Genomic DNA, 17154 nt, shown 5'->3' with positions numbered 1-17154 from the left:
TATGTATGAAAATACTTTGTAAGCAGACAGACTGCTCTATAGATGAAGATAATACTGCTTATTTTGTTGACTATTTCGTCCAGTGGAAAGACTCCATGGGCAGATAGCTCTGTCTCCTGCTAATAAGTCCTGTTTATCGAAAGGAGGTAACAGTCTTTCTTTCTTCTGAAGTCTTAGGAAGCTGGCACAGTTAAATGTTCGTGGCCCATGAGAAAGACATATAAGAAACCATGGCACTCCCTTTTCAAAAAGAGCTGGAGAAATACAAGAACATTGATGAAGATGAGCTTCTTGGCAAACTCTCAGAAGAGGAACTGAAACAGCTGGAAAATGTTCTTGATGACCTAGATCCTGAGGTTAGTGACCTGGAACTGAAGCAGGTGGTTCGTGATAAGGTGGGATGAATGATATAACATGTCCTTAAAACAATAGTATAGGAATCCCTGAGCTCCAAATGCAGATTCTGTGTTCTTCCCTAATTGGTTCTGAGTCACTTACTTTTTTATAAACCATGGAGAACCTCAGTAGCCACATATTTGATATGGCAATTTCATTTCTCAGAAACCAGTTTAATGTAAATGCCAGAAAATATTTTCCCTTGACTCCAAGAAGGACTAGACTGACTTAAGGAAAAAGAAAGAGGAGACAAACATGACCAAGTTTTTTCTGAGTCATGTATTCTGCTGGGCCCAGAAGTCCTTGACTTAAATTATATTACCCCCATTTCATAAATAAGGGGACAGACCAGGAAAAGTAATTTACATAAGATCCCATACTGGTAACCTGGTAAATGTCAGAGATGGTATTTAAACCAAATCTTTAACCCCCCAAGCAGATATTTTTAATATCTTATTTCTTTAACATATATAAACAAGTTAAAATCTTGGTGATCTCACAATAATGGATAGATTAGAATAACTGTAACTGTAATATCAAATAAATTTAAATGGAGCATCTCATGTTTTTCTGAGCTCTTACAAAGGTAAATAGCTTGTTATAATGTTTGTTTAGCAAGCACTTTCTTCAGCCCTGCTAGTATTATCTCAAACTTAGAGGCAGAGACATCTAAAATAGTGATTTTACTATAAATAAAAAATCCACTAAAATATTTATGTGATATTCTATAATGCCAGATAATTTGGATATTGTTTTACTTTAAAAAATACAAGTATCTTTTTTTACTTTTTAATCTTAAAAGAAATATCTCTATGTTTAATCAGGCAGGTATCAATAGCTATCATAATGTTCACTTACCACCTTGGATGTTTCCCAGGAGAGATTAGAAATGAGTGTGGGGACTTCCTTGGTGATCCAGTGGTTAAGAATCCACCTTCCAATGCAAGGGAGATGGGTTCAGTCCCTGGATGGGAAACTTAAGATCCCACATGACTCAGAAGAACTAAGCCTGAGTGCCACACCTAGAGAAGCCCACGAGACAATGAAGACCCAACACAGACAAAAAAGCTTTAAAAAAAAAAAAAAAGAAAGAAGAGTGGCCATATTGGCTCTTCCATATGCGTGCCTGGGAGCACTGCTGGACAGACCTAAGTGGGATCTATAAGGAAAGAGGCTGTGAAGGGTGGCTGGCCTTTTGCCACCATGTTCTGGAAGGCAGCTGCAGCAGTCTGAGGCTGTTTCAGCCGCCTGAGTTCTGCCTGAGCTCTTTGGGATCACCCGCCGTCAACACAGAATGTTAGAGTGAATAGGCCCCAGAGGTATGCCGGAGCTCCAGCCCTCATCTCTGCCAGGTGTGGTCTGCCCAAGTTCCCCCTACACAGCAGGGGTCAGGGAGGGAAAACATATCAGACACCCCCTTTCCTGCTCATTCCTCTGTCTCATCAGAGTGCACTGCTGCCAGCTGGATTTCGACAGAAAGACCAGACACAGAAAGCAGCCACGGGCCCGTTTGACCGCGAGCACCTCCTTATGTACCTGGAGAAGGAGGCTTTGGAGCAGAAAGACAGGGAAGACTTTGTGCCCTTCACTGGAGAAAAGAAAGGTAAGGACCACAGGTGCAGTCTGACAACATAAGTACCCCAATGTGTTGTTGTGGAGGGTGAGATGAGGGAACTGGCCTGACAGTGGGAACTAAGCCTGAACTGGATTCAGTAGGATTAAAAAGCATCGTGGCTGGTGGACATATGTGTGTGTACACATGTCCAGACCCACAGACTGTACACCACCAAGGGTGAGCCCTCCATGTGTCTACAAATGACCCAATTGTGTTCCTTTTTATGGCTGAGTAATATTCCATTGTTTGAGCATTCTTTTGCATTGCCTTTCTTTGGGATTGGAATGAAAACTGACCTTTTCCAGTCCTGTGGCCACTGCTGAGTTTTCCAAATTTGCTGGCATATTGAGTGCAGCACTTTCACAGCATCATCTTTCAGGATTTGAAACAGCTCAACTGGAATTCCATCACCTCCACTAGCTTTGTTCATAGTGATGCTTTCTAAGGCCCACTTGACTTCACATTCCAAGATGTCTGGCTCTAGGTTAGTGATCACACCATCATGATTATCTGGGTCGTGAAGATCTTTTTTGTACAGTTCTGTGTATTCTTGCCACCTCTTCTTAATATCTTCTGCTTCTGTTAGGTCCATACCATTTCTGTCCTTTATCGAGCCCATCTTTGCATGAAATGTTCCCTTAGTATCTCTAATTTTCTTGAAGAGATCTCTAGTCTTTCCCATTCTGTTCTTTTCTTCTATTTCTTTGCATTGATCACTGAAGAAGGCTTTCTTATCTCTTCTTGCTATTCTTTGGAACTCTGCATTCAGATGCTTATATCTTTCCTTTTCTCCTTTGCTTTCCGCCTCTCTTCTTTTCACAGCTATTTGTAAGGCCTCCCCAGACAACCATTTTGCTTTTTTGCATTTCTTTTCCTTGGGGATGGTCTTGATCCCTGTCTCCTGTACAATGTCACGAACCTCATTCCATAGTTCATCAGGCACTCTATCTATCAGATCTAGACCCTTAAATCTATTTCTCACTTCCACTGTATAATCATAAGGGATTTGATTTAGGTCATACCTGAATAGTCTAGCGGTTTTCCCTACTTTCTTCAATTTGAGTCTGAATTTGGTAACAAGGAGTTCCTGATCTGAGCCACAGTCAGCTCCTGGTGTTGTTTTTGTTGACTGTAGAGAGCTTCTCCGCACAACTGCACTCATCTCACATGCTAGTAAAATAATGCTCAAAATTTTCCAAGCCAGGCTTCAGCAATACGTGAACCGTGAACTCCTTGATGTTCAAGCTGGTTTTAGAAAAGGCAGAGGAACCAGAGATCAAATTGCCAACGTCCGCTGGATCATGGAAAAAGGAAGAGAGTTCCAGAAAAACATCTATTTCTGCTTTATTGACTATGCCAAAGCCTTTGACTGTGTGGATCACAATAAACTGTGGAAAATTCTGAAAGAGATGGGAATTCCAGACCACCTAACCTGCCTCTTGAGAAATCTGTATGCAGGTCAGGAAGCAGCAGTTAGAACTGGACATGGAACAACAGACTGGTTCCAAATAGAAAAAGGAGTACGTCAAGGCTGTATATTGTCACCCTGCTTATTTAACTTATATGCAGAGTACATCATGAGAAACACTGGACTGGAAGAAACACAAGCTGGAATCAAGATTGCCGGGAGAAATATCAATAACCTCAGATATGCAGATGACACCACCCTTATGGCAGAAAGTGAAGAGGAGCTAAAAAGCCTCTTGATGAAAGTGAAAGAGGAGAGTGAAAAAGTTGGCTTAAAGCTCAACATTCAGCAAATGAAGATCCTGGCATCTGGTCCCATCACTTCATGGGAAATAGATGGGGAAACAGTGGAAACAGTGTCAGAGTTTATTTTGGGGGACTCCAAAATCACTGCAGATGGTGACTGCAGCCATGAAATTTAAAGACGCTTACTCCTTGGAAGAAAAATTATGACCAACCTAGATAGTATATTCAAAAGCAGAGACATTACTTAGCCGACTAAGGTCCGTCTAGTCAAGGCTATGGTTTTTCCTGTGGTCATGTATGGATGTGAGAGTTGGACTGTGAAGAAGGCTGAGCACCGAAGAATTGATGCGTTTGAACTGTGGTGTTGGAGAAGACTCTTGAGAGTCCCTTGGACTGCAAGGAGATCCAACCAGTCCATTCTGAAGGAGATCAGCCCTGGGATTTCTTTGGAAGGAATGATGCTGAAGCTGAAGCTCCAGTACTTTGGCCACCTCATGCGAAGAGTTGACTCCTTGGAAAAGACTCTGATGCTGGGAGGGGTTGGGGGCAGGAGGAGAAGGGGACGACCCAGGATGAGATGGCTGGATGGCATCACGGACTCGATGGACGTGAGTCTGAGTGAACTCCGGGAGTTGGTGATGGACAGGGAGGCCTGGCGTGCTGCAATTCATGGGGTTGCAGAGAGTCGGACACGACTGAGCGACTGAACTGAACTGAACTGAATATTCCATTGTATATAGTCCACATCTTCTTTATCTGTTCATCTGTTGATGGATATTTAGGTGAAGTGAAGTAAGTCAGAAAGAGAAAAACAAGTATCATATATTAATACACATATAGAAAACTGGTACAAATGAACCTATTTGCAGGGCAGGAATAGAGACAGACATGGAGAATGGACCTATGGGCATGGCCTGGGAGGGAGGTGGGATGAATTGGGATATTGGGATTCACATATGTGCACTGCCATGTGTAAAGAGATAGCCAGTGGGAACCTGCTGCATAGTACAGGGAGCTTAGCTCGGTGCTCTGTGGTGACTTAGATGGGTAGGATGAGGGACAGGTTGGAGGAAGGGCAAAGAGGAAGGAGATATATATATGTATGCTGCTGCTGCTGCTAAGTTGCTTCAGTCGTGTCCGACTCTGTGTGACCCCATAGACGGCAGCCCACCAGGCTTCCTCATCCCTGGGATTCTCCAGGCAAGAACACTGGAGTGGGTTGCCATTTCCTTCTCCAATGCATGAAAGGGAAAAGTGAAAGTGAAGTTGCTCAGTTGTGTCCGACTCTTCTTGACCCCATGGACTGCAGCCTACCAGACTCTTCTGTCCATGGGATTTTCCAGGCAAAACTACTGGAGTGGGGTGCCATTGCCTTCTCCGATATATATATATACATATAGCTAATTCACTTTGTTGTACAATGTTATAAAGCAACTGTACCCCAATTTTTTTAAAAAAGAGTGAACACTAGTATAAACTGTAAATTTTGGGTGACAATGATGTCAGTGTAGGTTCAGCAGTTGTAACAAGTACACACTGTGCTGTGGGCTGTCATTAGAGGGGAGGTTGTGAATTAGGGACAGGGCAGACATGGGAACTGTCTGTACTTTCCAATGCCAACCTAAAGCTTCTCCAAAAAATAAAGTCTATTAATTAAAAAAAAAAAAAAAAAAAGAACCATGGCAAAAGATGTAGGCTACAAATAGAGAACAGAGTAGTCATTACCAGAAGGCAAGAAAGGAGAGGAAGGGTGAGATAGAGGTATGGGGTTAAGAAACACATACTATGTATAAAGTAAGTAAGTAACAAGGATTTATTATATAGCACAGGAAAATATAAACATTCTTTTGTGATAACTTTAAATCTAATGGATTTATAAAATATTGAATCACTCTGTTGTATACCTAAAACTGATATAATATTGTAAATTGATTATACTTCAATAAAATTTTAAAAAATACAGACTAATATGCAGAAAGATTAAAGATCTGAACAGCAAGAACAACAAAAGAAGCTGCCAGTTCAAAAGAGAGAATATTGTCATTAGAAAAGTGTGAATCTGGCTTCTGAAACCCACACAGGTAACCATAATTTATTAAAAAAAAAATATCTACCTAGCCAAGAAAAGTAATAATCTGCTTGAGTAAGGGGGCAGAAAAAGGAACCCACAGGCTAATTAACTGAATGTGCTGTGCTGTGCTAAATTGTTTCAGTCGTATCTGACTCTTTGCAACCCTATAGACAGTAGCCCACCAGGCTCCTCTGTCCATAGAATTCTCCAGGCAAGGATACTGGAGTGGGTTGCCATGCCCTCCTCCAGGGGATCTTCCCCACCCAGGGATCGAACCCGCATCCCTTAAGTCTCCTGCATTGGCAGGTGGGTTCTTTACCACTAGCACCACCTGGGAAGTCCAAAATGAACTTAATACTTAAGAGTGTCAGTTCAGTTCAGTCGCTCAGTCGTGTCTGACTCTTTGCAACCCCATGAATCGCAGCACGCCAGGCCTCCCTGTCCATCACCAACTCCCAGAGTTCACTCAAACTTATGTCCATCGAGTCGGTGATGCCATCCAGCCATCTCATGCTCTGTCGTCCCCTTCTCCTCCTGCCCCCAGTCCCTCCCAGCATCAGAGTCTTTTCCAATGAGTCAACTCTTCGCATGAGGTGGCCAAAGTACTGGAGTTTCAGCTTTAACATCATTCCTTCCAAAGAACACCCAGGACTGATCTCCTCTATCGAGTGTAATGGTATTCAAATTTGTTTCATAAAAAAATATTTTTTTAAGCCCCAAAGAAGCAGTTTGGAAGTGTAAAGTAGCATCAAGCACTGGCGTGTTCCTCTTAACCGGGGACTGTCCCAGTTGCAGGTACCCCAGGTCTGCCTCTGTTGTGTTAGATGCTTCCACTAGAGGCCAGTGCAGTTAATCATCTGTTCATCTAGCATCTACCAGCCACCTCCTGGCTTCAGAGCCCTGTGCCAGGTGCTGGGACCACAGAGCAGACCCTGCCCTGCCCTCAGGGAGCATGTGATGAGAAACATTCTGATAGACCTGGAAGGGGCCTGAGGAGTAAGAGGATGTTCCTTCAGCAGGGAGTGAGCTCTGAACTAAGACAGGAAAATCCTCCTTCCTAGCCCCCCACCCTGAGCTCCCCTTTGGAGGAAAAGTGGCTACCAATCCCCTATCCAGGTTTCTCAGCTGTAACAGTGACTTGGTCCCCAAAATACGACTGGAATCGCTGATAACCTCGTGGCATCCATTGTCTTTTTAAAACACAGATCCGATCATGTCATTCCCCACTTACTGTCTCGAACCATTGCCATGGTGCGCACAGCCATGGAGAGCTCACCTGGCCCACCTCTCTGACTGTGTCTCCCCTCCCCTCACTAAGCTCAGCCCCCCTGTCCTCACTCCATTCCCCAAACCTGCGAAGTTCTCTTCCCACCCCGAGGTTGTCTTCTCTCTGACCTGCCTCCCCATTTTTTACCTCCTGAGAGTCCCAGCTTAAATGTCAGGGCCTCCAGCTTTCCCTGACCTCTCTGTCTAAACCACGCTCCTTCTATCATGACATCCATTTATTGCTCCCATAGCACTGTGACAACATTCATCCTTTTGTTTACTTATTTCCAGTTTTGTGTGTTTGTCGCACGAATCTGAGATCCACAGTGGGACTGTGTCTCTCTTGCATCCTGGCACAGAAACTGGCATGGTGCAGGCACTGGACAACATGGATTAGAATGAGTGCCATCTCTGAGCTTCTGTGCTAGGGCCACGGAAGCAGGAGTACCGGCCCCTTGGCTGCTGCCTTCCCTATGCAGTGTCACGGCTGCTCTGAACCATGTGCATCCAATGCCTCGTGAACCACTGATGATGTCATTTTATTAAGAAAGTAAGGTTGGGCAGTGACAAATTGGGCAAATAACCAAGGTTTGCAGTAGAAACATGGAGCTGTTTCTATGGCAGCATGGTTATTGTTAGACTAATTGTGAAGGAAAAAATAAATTGTAATGTCAACTCTTCAATAAAAGGCCAATTAACTTGCAGTAATAGGGTAGTAAGAGAATAACAAGAGGAAAGCTGTCGTCTTCTGTTCTCGGTGCAGAGGTCTGGGGAGCAGCTATGGTAAATTAACTCCTGATCCAGATTAATCTGCAGATGGTTCTTAGGGGGTTAGGCGTCCAGGAGCAGTCAGAGTAATAAATAGGGGTCCAGACGGGGTGGACAGCTGCTCAGGGGAGCTTAGGAGAAGCCACATGATTGGGTTAAAGGAGCAGAGAGCAAGTTTTCCAGAAAGAGTGGAAGGATCAGAGTGAGGTGTGCACAGGGCCCCAGGAAGACCACCAGTGACCCAGGAGCATGTCTAGCCAGGATCCTTAATTTCTGAAATGATGCCAATGTCACTAATCCACTACTCCTGGTTAGACCTGCATTGGTTTAATGCTTCAGCTCTTAATGACCAGAGTTGTACATTCTCTGGTTAGTTCACTTCCCCTATAACAAGGCAGCAGCACACAATGTTTTTGTTTTTCTTCTGATTTAAAGGGAGAGTCTTCATCCCCAAAGAAAAGCCCATAGAAACTCATAAAGAAGAAAAGGTGACCCTGGACCCAGAACTGGAAGAAGCTTTGGCCAGCGCCTCTGACACTGAACTCTATGACCTTGCAGGTTAGTCCTCAGCTCTGGGAAGCTTTTCTGTCTAGCACTGTGACCTCCAGACATGCACTGACCCCCTGGAAGCAGCCTCTGAGCCCCTGTGTCACTGTTGATTGTTATTATGATATCAAGTTGACTTCAGCCATTAGGCAGCTGAGATGCTGGATGCAGGTCACCTAAGCTCTCTGAGCAAACATTTCACCGTATCTCAGCTATAAAATGTAAAATCATATTTCAGTTGTAAAGCACCCACAGTAATGCCTATCCTACAAAATCCAAGAGTTACTGTGAGAAATCAAAGAGAAGAAATATGAAGGAGTGTTGAGAACTTAAACAATAAAATAACAGCCCTTATGCCTTCAAAAAAGCTCCACATTTGGCATTTTATAATCACAAAATTTCCATTTCCATCACAAAATTTCTTGTTCTTTCCCACAGTCACTGTTTTTCATTCCCACTTAGAGTTATATTAACCTAACCATGGAGCAGAACCCGTTTTCCTGTTACATTTCCCCAGTAAAGTAGATCCATATTCAGCCCAGTCTGCTCATTTTTTTTCTAGTTTTCTTAACAATAGCAACAGTATAATAATAATTATTATTATATGTGAATTGTGAATTGGTTATACAAACAGATAGAAAAAACCCAGGGAAGGGATAGTTAGGGAATTTGGGATCAAATGTACACATTGCTATATTTAAGATGGATAATCAACCACGACCTACTGTATAGCACAGGGAATTCTACTCAGTGTTATGTGGCAGTCTGAATGGGAGAGGAGTTTGCGGGGAGAATGGATACATGTATATGTGTGGCTAAGTCACTCTGCTGTGCACCTGAAACCGTCACAACATTGTTAATTGGGTATGCTGCCACTGCTGCTGCTGCTAAGTCACTTTAGTCATATCCGACTCTGAGTGACCCCATAGGCGGCAGCCCACCAGGCTCCCCTGTCCCTGGGATTCTCCAGGCAAGAATGCTGGAATGGGTTGCCATTTCCTTCTCCAATGCATGAAAGTGAAAAGTGAAAGTGAAGTCGCTCAGTCATGTCTGACTCTTTGAGACTCCCTGGACTGCAGCCTACCAGCCTCCTCCATCCATGGGGTTTTCCAGGCAAGAGTACTAGAGTGGGTTGCCATTGCCTTCTCCGGTTAATTGGCTATACTCCAATATGAAGTAAAAAGTTTTTTTTAAGAAAAAACCCAAATAGTACAAAATAATATGTAATGAATTATATAAGCTTCCTCCCTTTTCTTGTACTTCCTTTGAAAAAGATTCCATGCATATACCCACGTATTTGTGTACTAATTGGATGGAAATTTGCATTATTAGGGTCATTAGATCCCCACAGGATAGAAGTGCTTTGAAAAACAGTCCATAGCTTTGGCAAGAATTTTCACATTGTTATTCCATTGGAAGACATGAGTAATAATAATCTCTTTCCTCCCAGGAGAACCAACTCTGCCTTATTCTAAAATTAAAACTTGACAAGGGGAGTGAAATTATAATCATAAGTTGCTTAGTGAATATGGGGCCAAAGCAAGATATGCTTGTTGGATGGTCTCAGTGTCCTGTGTTTATTCTTCCTAGACAATGCCAAAAACACAGTGACAAATTCTTATTTATTTAACAAGAATTTGTAAAGCACTTAGAACAGTGCATAACACATAGGAAGTCATTTAACCCTTGTAATAGATAAAGTGCAATGATTATCCTTGTTTTACAGATGGGGAAACAGGCTCAGCGGTATTTAATGACTTCTCAAGCCATACTGATAGTACATAACAGAGTTAGGATTTAAACTCAGGCTGACTGTTCCTGACTGCTACTCTAAACCCATACACTCACTGGCTCTGAACATTTACCTTTTGTTGGCTATACGGGGTGTCCTTCTAGAGTATAGTTTACAGCAGTTGAGGAGCTCAGAGGTAGGCCCCTGCCACCACTGGCAAATTATTCTGGGATCCTTCCCCAGGAGGCCTCCTGGAATTTCTCACCTGGAGTTTCCTTAAGGAAGGGAAAGCTGGGTGGGCAGTGGCAGTTAGTGCCTGCTCTGTGTTCAGTTATGGCCAGTGCTGTCTCCTGCATTGGAGAAGGCAATGGCACCCCACTCCAGTACTCTTGCCTGGAAAATCCCAGGGACGGAGGAGCCTGGTAGGCTGCAGTCCATGGCGTCGTTAAGAGTCAGACACGACTGAGCGACTTCATTTTCACTTTTCACTTTCATGCATTGGAGAAGAAAATGGCAACCCACTCCAGCATTCTTGCCTGGAGAATCTCAGGGACGGGGGAGCCTGGAGGGCTGCCGTCTATGGGGTCGCACAGAGTCGGACATGACTGAAGTGACTTAGCAGCAGCAGTCTCCTGCATACTGTACTGCCCTCTGGTGCAAGTTCTGTGTAGTACAGGAGACTCAAAATAGCCTGCTTACCGGACCTTTTATTGCTGATATCTCTTATTTCCCACCCTGGGATGCTCTAAAAGGGAAAAGAACCACTCTTTTCGGTACTGAGAGATGAAAGCAATGGGGACGCTTACACTGAAATAGGACCATGATCTTTCAGCCCTTTGTCTCCAGAAAAACTACATACTATAGTCTACATAATGTTAGAGCTTAAAATATTACTCAGTCCCACGTTCAAATTTTACAGATGAGAAAACATAAGGGATGAATCTACTTAACTAAGAGAGATCTAAGCAGGTTTTCAGTTTTGAGACAACTAGACCATTGTCCCTCAGATCCTACACGATTCCACATATATAGAGGTAGAAAGACGTGAAGAATGCTAGTGATCTTAGGAGGAGGGATTTTAAAAAAAAGCTTATTTAATACTATACATGTGTCACACACTTTGCAAGGCAAGTGAGGTCAAGAGACTTATCTTTATGGTATGAAGAATTGTTCTGCAAAGGGAAAATTAACAATGTGGACATCTTAACAAGCTTTATCAAACTTGTTTTATTCACAGATTATTTTTGCTTTTCAGCTGTTCTTGGAGTACACAATTTGCTCAACAACCCCAAGTTTGATGAAGAAACGACCAACACGAAAGGTGGCAAAGGGCCTGTGAGAAGTAAGCTGACGTGAAATCTGTGGTTTTATGAAACCTGGGAGCCTCCGGGTGTTGCTAATAGGAGAGAAGCTTGTTGACTGGGCCCCTGGGGAGTCTGGAATTCTTTTAGGCTTTGAAGGTGGATTTTGTCAATTCACCAAGGATCACTGGGCTGTGAGCAATCAGATCAGAATAGAGTGGCCAGCACTGGGAGCTCTGTCTGGCAGTGTGACTAGTACCGATCAGTTTGTGTTGCCCAGAACACACTCCTGATGAAAGTGAAAGTCACTCAGTTGTGTCCGACTCTTTGCAACCCCATGGACTATACAGTCTATGGAATTCTCTAGGCCAGAATACTAGCCTTTCCCTTCTCCAGGGGATCTTCCCAACTCAGGGATTGAACCCAGGTCTCCTGCATTGCAGGTGGATCCTTTACCAGCTGAGCCACAAGGGAAGCCCAAGAACACGGGAGTGGGTAGCCTATCCCTTCTGCAGGGATCTTCCCAACCCAGGAATCGAACCAGGATCTCCTGCATTGCAGGCAAATTCTCTCCTGATTCAGTCAAAGGAGGAAATGATAGATAAAAAGGTTTGCTTAGTCAGCACAGAAAGGAGAGTTTTATGTCATAACGATGCTTTAATTAGCTATAGTATCTTAGCTAAGTTTTCCTTCTCTATTCGAGAAACGTCTTTTTGTCTTAATTATGGATGTTTGTGATTGTTGCTGTTGTTCAGTTGCCAAGTCGTGTCTGACTCTTTGCAACTCCATGGACTGCAGCATGCCAGGCTTCCCTGTCTTCCAGAGCTTGCTCAAACTCATGTCCATTGAGTTGGTAATGCCATCCAATCATTTTATCCTCCATTGCCCTCTTTTCTTTTTGCCCTCAATCTTTCCCTGCATCAGGGTCTTTTCCAATGAGTCAGCTCTTCGTATCAGGTGGTCAAAGTATTGGAGCTTCAGCTTCAGCATCAGTCCTTCCAAAGAATATTCAGGGTTGATTTTCTGTAGTATCTTAGATAAATTTTCTTGTCTATTCGAGTGCCTCTTTGTCTCAATAATGGATGTTAATTTGGGTATCTACTTCCCCCAGAGAGCATGAAAGACACACTGGTGTGGATTTCCCACAGAACATTCCAGACCACTCTCTTCTTTGTCACCATTTTCTGGAGAAATGTACCCTTCATTAGCCTCTCTCACTTACTCATTCATCAGTCATTTACTAAATATTTACTGTGTCAGGAATGTTCTAGGCTTAGGGACAAAGGTGAAAAAGATGATGCCTGCCCAAAGGAACTTATCTATCTGTGGGAGGGACAGATCAATAATCAAATAATTTCAGTACAGTGTGATCCAGCTGTTATGAAAACTCACAGAAGATCACAACTTTTCTTAATAAAATTATATTTTATTCTCTCTGATGGTGACTTTGGCAGTGCTTTCTAGTTGCACTGATGTGTCTGTCAGCCACCATTTTTACTGGGTAATTTACCCAGACAGTGAGCAATATTCCTTTTATTTTCCTTCTGGTTTCTTACGCATACAAATGGAAAATATTCATCCTTTTAATCTCAATACCAAACTGTAACATTCTGACATGTTTGTTATGAAAAAAAAGTCTGGTGCTTAGCCTACTGGGCTGTTATACATGTGCATACACACATATCATTAACTTTTAAAAATATTATTTTTTTAGAACAGTTTTGTGTTCACTGCAAAATTGAGAGGAAGGTACAGAGATATGCCGTTCCATAGGCACAGCCTTTCCACTTAGCCATATCCTGCACAGAGTGGTGCATTTATTACAATTAATGAACCTACACTGACACATCATTATCACTCTGAGCCCAAAGTTTACAACAGGGCTCACTGCTAGGTTTGTACATTCTGTGGGTTTGCACAAATGTACAATGACAGTTTCCACCCCTACAGTATCAGGCAGAGTGGTTTCACTGTCCTGAAACTTCTCTGTGCTCTGCCTGTTCATCTCTCCTTCCCCACTAACCTCTAGCAACTGCTGATCTTTTAACTGTCTCCATCATTATGCCTTTTCCAGAATGTCATATAATTGAAACCATATAGTATGTAGCCTATTCAGACTGGTCTCTTTCACTTAGTAATATGCATTTAAGGTTCCTCTGTGTCTTTTCAAGATTTTGATAGAGCCTTTCTTTTCTTTATTGGGAGTAACAGTTGATGTATAATATTATATAAATTATAGGTATACAGCATATGATTCAGTTTTTAAAGGTTATACTCCATTAATAGTATTATATATTACTATGGAGTTGGCTATATTCCCTATGTTATATAGCATATCCCCATAGTTTATTTTATTCATAAAAATTGGTACTTCTCAATTCTCTATTAAGAGAATTCTCTAATTAAGAGAATTCTTAATTCTCTGTCTTGCTCCTCCCCCCTTTCCTCTCCCCACTGGTAACCACCAGTTTGTTCTCTATATCTGTGAGTTTACTTCCTTTTTGTTATATTCACTAATTTGTTTTTTTAAGATTCACATATAAGTGACATCTTAAAGTAGTTGGCTTTCTCTGTCTGACTTATTTCACTTAGCATACTACCTTCCAAGTTAACCCATGTTGTTGTAAAATGGTAACATTTCTTTCTTTATCATGGTTGCATAGTAGCCCATATTTGTTTGTACATATGTGTATATATTATCCTTTCATCTGTTGATATATGTTTAGGCTGCTTCCATATCTTGGCAATTGTAAATAATACTTCTGTGAACATGGGGGTGCACATGTCTTTTCAAATTAGTGTTTTTGCTTATTTTATGCGTATGCCCAGGAGTGGAATTGCTAAATCATGTGGCAGGGATAGATCATTTCTTTTTAACACTGAATAATGTTCCATTATTTGGATATACCACAGTTTATCAGATCACCTACTGAAGAACATCTTAGTTGCTTCCAAATTTTGGAAATTAAGAATAAAGCTGCTACAAATATCCGTGTTCAAATTTTGGACATAAATTTTCAACTCCTTTGGATAAACATAAAGGAGCATGATTGCTGAATCTTATGGTAAGGTGTTTGGTTTTGAATTCCATGAGCAATGAATGAGAATTTCTGTTGCTCCACATCCTCACCAGCATTTGGTTTTGTCAGTGTTCCAGAATTTGGTGATTCTAATAGGTGTGTAGTGGTGTGTCACTATTTTAATTTGCATTTCCCTAAACTAAGATCATGTCATCTGGTCCCATCACTTCATGGCAAATAGATGGGGAAACAATGGAAACAGTGTCAGACTTTATTTTTTTGGGCTCCAAAATCACTGCAGATGGTGATTACAGCCATGAAATTAAAAGATGCTTATTCCTTGGGAGGAAAGTTATGACCAACCTAGATAGCATGTTAAAAAGCAGAGATATTACTTTGCCAACAAAGATCTGTCTAGTCAAGGCTATGGTTTTTCCAGTAGTCATGTATGGATGTGAGAGTTGGACTGTGAAGAAAGCTGAGCACCGAAGAATTGATGCTTTTGAACTGTGGTGTTGGAGAAGACTCCTGAGAGTCCCTTGGACTGCAAGGAGATCCAACCAGTCCATTCTGAAGGAGATCAGCCCTGGGATTTCTTTGGAAGGAGTGATGCTGAAGCTGAAACTCCAGTACTTTGGCCACCTCATGCGAAGAGTTGACTCATTGGAAAAGACTCTGATGCTGGGAGGGATTGGGGGCAGAAGGAGAAGGAAATGACAGAGGATGAGATGGCTGGATGGCGTCATCGACTCAATGGACGTGAGTTTGGATGAACTCCGGGAGTTGGTGATGGACAGAGAGGCCTGGCATGCTGCAATTCATGGGGTCTCAAAGAGTTGGACACGACTGAGCGACTGAACTGAACTGAATAACATATGATGTGGAGCATCTTTTCATATGCTTATATTTCATTTGTATATCTTCTTTGGTGAGATATCTCTTAACTTTTTTGGCTTATTTTTAAAATCATGTTGTTTCCTTATCATTGAGTTTTAAGAATTCTTTGTGTATTGGATAAGTACTTTATCATATGCGTCTTTTTCTGATTTTTTTAATGAATCAAAGATTTTAAAAATTATATAATGTTTTACAAATGGCAAAATTTTCACACAGTTCAGTTCAGTCACTCAGTCATGTCCAACTCTTTGCAAGCCCATGGACTGCAGTATGCCAGGCTTTCCTGTCCATCACCAACTACTAGAGGTTGCTCAAACTCATGTCCATTGAGTCGGTGATGCCATCCAACCATCTCATCCTATGTTGTCCCCTTCTGCTCCTGTCTTCAATCTTTCCCAGCATTAGGGTCTTTCGCAATGAGTAACTTCTTTGCATCAGGTGGTCAAAGTATTGGAACTTCAGCTTCAGCATCAGTCCTTCCAGTGAATATTCAGGATTGGTTTCCTTTAGGATTGACTGGTTTGATCTCCTTGCAGCCCAAGGGACTCTCAAGAGTCTTCTCCAACACCACAGTTCAAAAGCATCAATTCTTCGGCACTCAGCTTTCTTTATAGTCCAACTCTCACATCCATACATGACTACCTGAAAAACCATAGCTTTAACTAGATAGACCTTTGTTGGCAAAATAATGTCTCTGCTTTTTAATATGCTATCTAGGTTGGTCATAGCTTTTCTTCTGAAGAGCAAGCATCTTTTAATTTCATGGCTGCAGTCACCATCTGCAGTGATTTTGGAGCCCCCAAAAATAAAGTCTGACACTGTTTCCATTGTTTCCCCATCTATTTGCCATGAAGTGATGGGACCAGATGCCATGATCTTAGTTTTTTGAATGTTGAGTTTTAAGCCAGCTTTTCCACTCTCCTCTTTCACTTTCATCAAGAGGCTCCTTAGTTCCTCTTCGCTTTCTGCCATAAGGGTGGTATCATCTGCATATCTGAGGTTATTGATGTTTCTGCTGGCATTCTTGATTCCAGCTTGTGCTTCATCCAGCCTGGCATTCCACATGATGTATTCTGCATATAAGTTAAATAAACAGGGATACAATATACAGCCTTGATGTACTCACGCACATGATTTCAAATAATCCCATAACAACCCTTTTTTCACTATACCCATATAGTGTCCCTCCCCTCCTCCTTCTCCCCACTGGTAACCACTAGTTTTTTCTCTATATCTGTGAGTCTATCAGATGTGTCTTTTGCAAATATTTTCTCCCAGTCTGTGCTTTATCTCCCCATTGCTCTTGAGTGCCGGGAGCCAGCGTGAGGAACTCTGCTCATGGCAAAGGTCATGAGGAAGGAGGCTTGGCATACGCAAAGGCAGGTTCGAGCCTCAGGAGACCCCCTGTTCCCAAGAATCTACCCCCCAAAACCAGAGTCTGCCTGCTTTACTGTGTTATGCTTTCCACCTACTCTTCTGACATTAACAGGGGGCTGTCCCCCCACCACCTTTTTCTGGAAAAATTTAATTTAGAGCTTTTAAATAATAAGTCTCCTGGGCATAATAAGAGTGTTTCAATCCAAAAACCCCTCTGATGGCTTTCTAGCCTGCCTACAGGACTCTTACAGCTGCGCATGTGATTGTTTGCAGACTCCTAACCGCAAGAGGCACAGGAAGCTTAAAACATCCTAGGAATGTAGGTTCTTCCGAGGAGTCAAAATCATTAGAATAGGACTGATTGAGGGTTTCATTTGTTGAGCCAATATTTGCTGCCAAATTTTCATATCTTTTATTTGTAGATATAGTTGAAATGTAGAAAAAACAGGTAG

General features: G+C 42.2%; 1 protein-coding gene across 1 annotated transcript in view; it reads left to right on the top strand.

The window, feature by feature from the left end:
• Positions 1 to 230: 230 nt before the first annotated feature.
• Positions 231 to 17154, top strand: part of TMOD2 (tropomodulin 2) — a 37847-nt gene continuing 20923 nt past the window's right edge. Inside the window, exons 1-4 of the mRNA XM_052646835.1 lie at positions 231 to 356; positions 1843 to 1999; positions 8265 to 8387; positions 11363 to 11449. Coding sequence (XP_052502795.1) covers positions 231 to 356; positions 1843 to 1999; positions 8265 to 8387; positions 11363 to 11449 — 493 coding nt within the window. The remainder of the gene's footprint in view (positions 357 to 1842; positions 2000 to 8264; positions 8388 to 11362; positions 11450 to 17154) is intronic.

This window comes from Budorcas taxicolor, chromosome 10 (assembly GCF_023091745.1).
Source record: "Budorcas taxicolor isolate Tak-1 chromosome 10, Takin1.1, whole genome shotgun sequence".
NCBI classification, from domain to species: Eukaryota; Metazoa; Chordata; class Mammalia; order Artiodactyla; family Bovidae; genus Budorcas; species Budorcas taxicolor.
The sequence above is the reverse complement of the archived record's forward strand: the minus strand, read 5'-3'. Positions and strand labels throughout refer to the sequence as shown.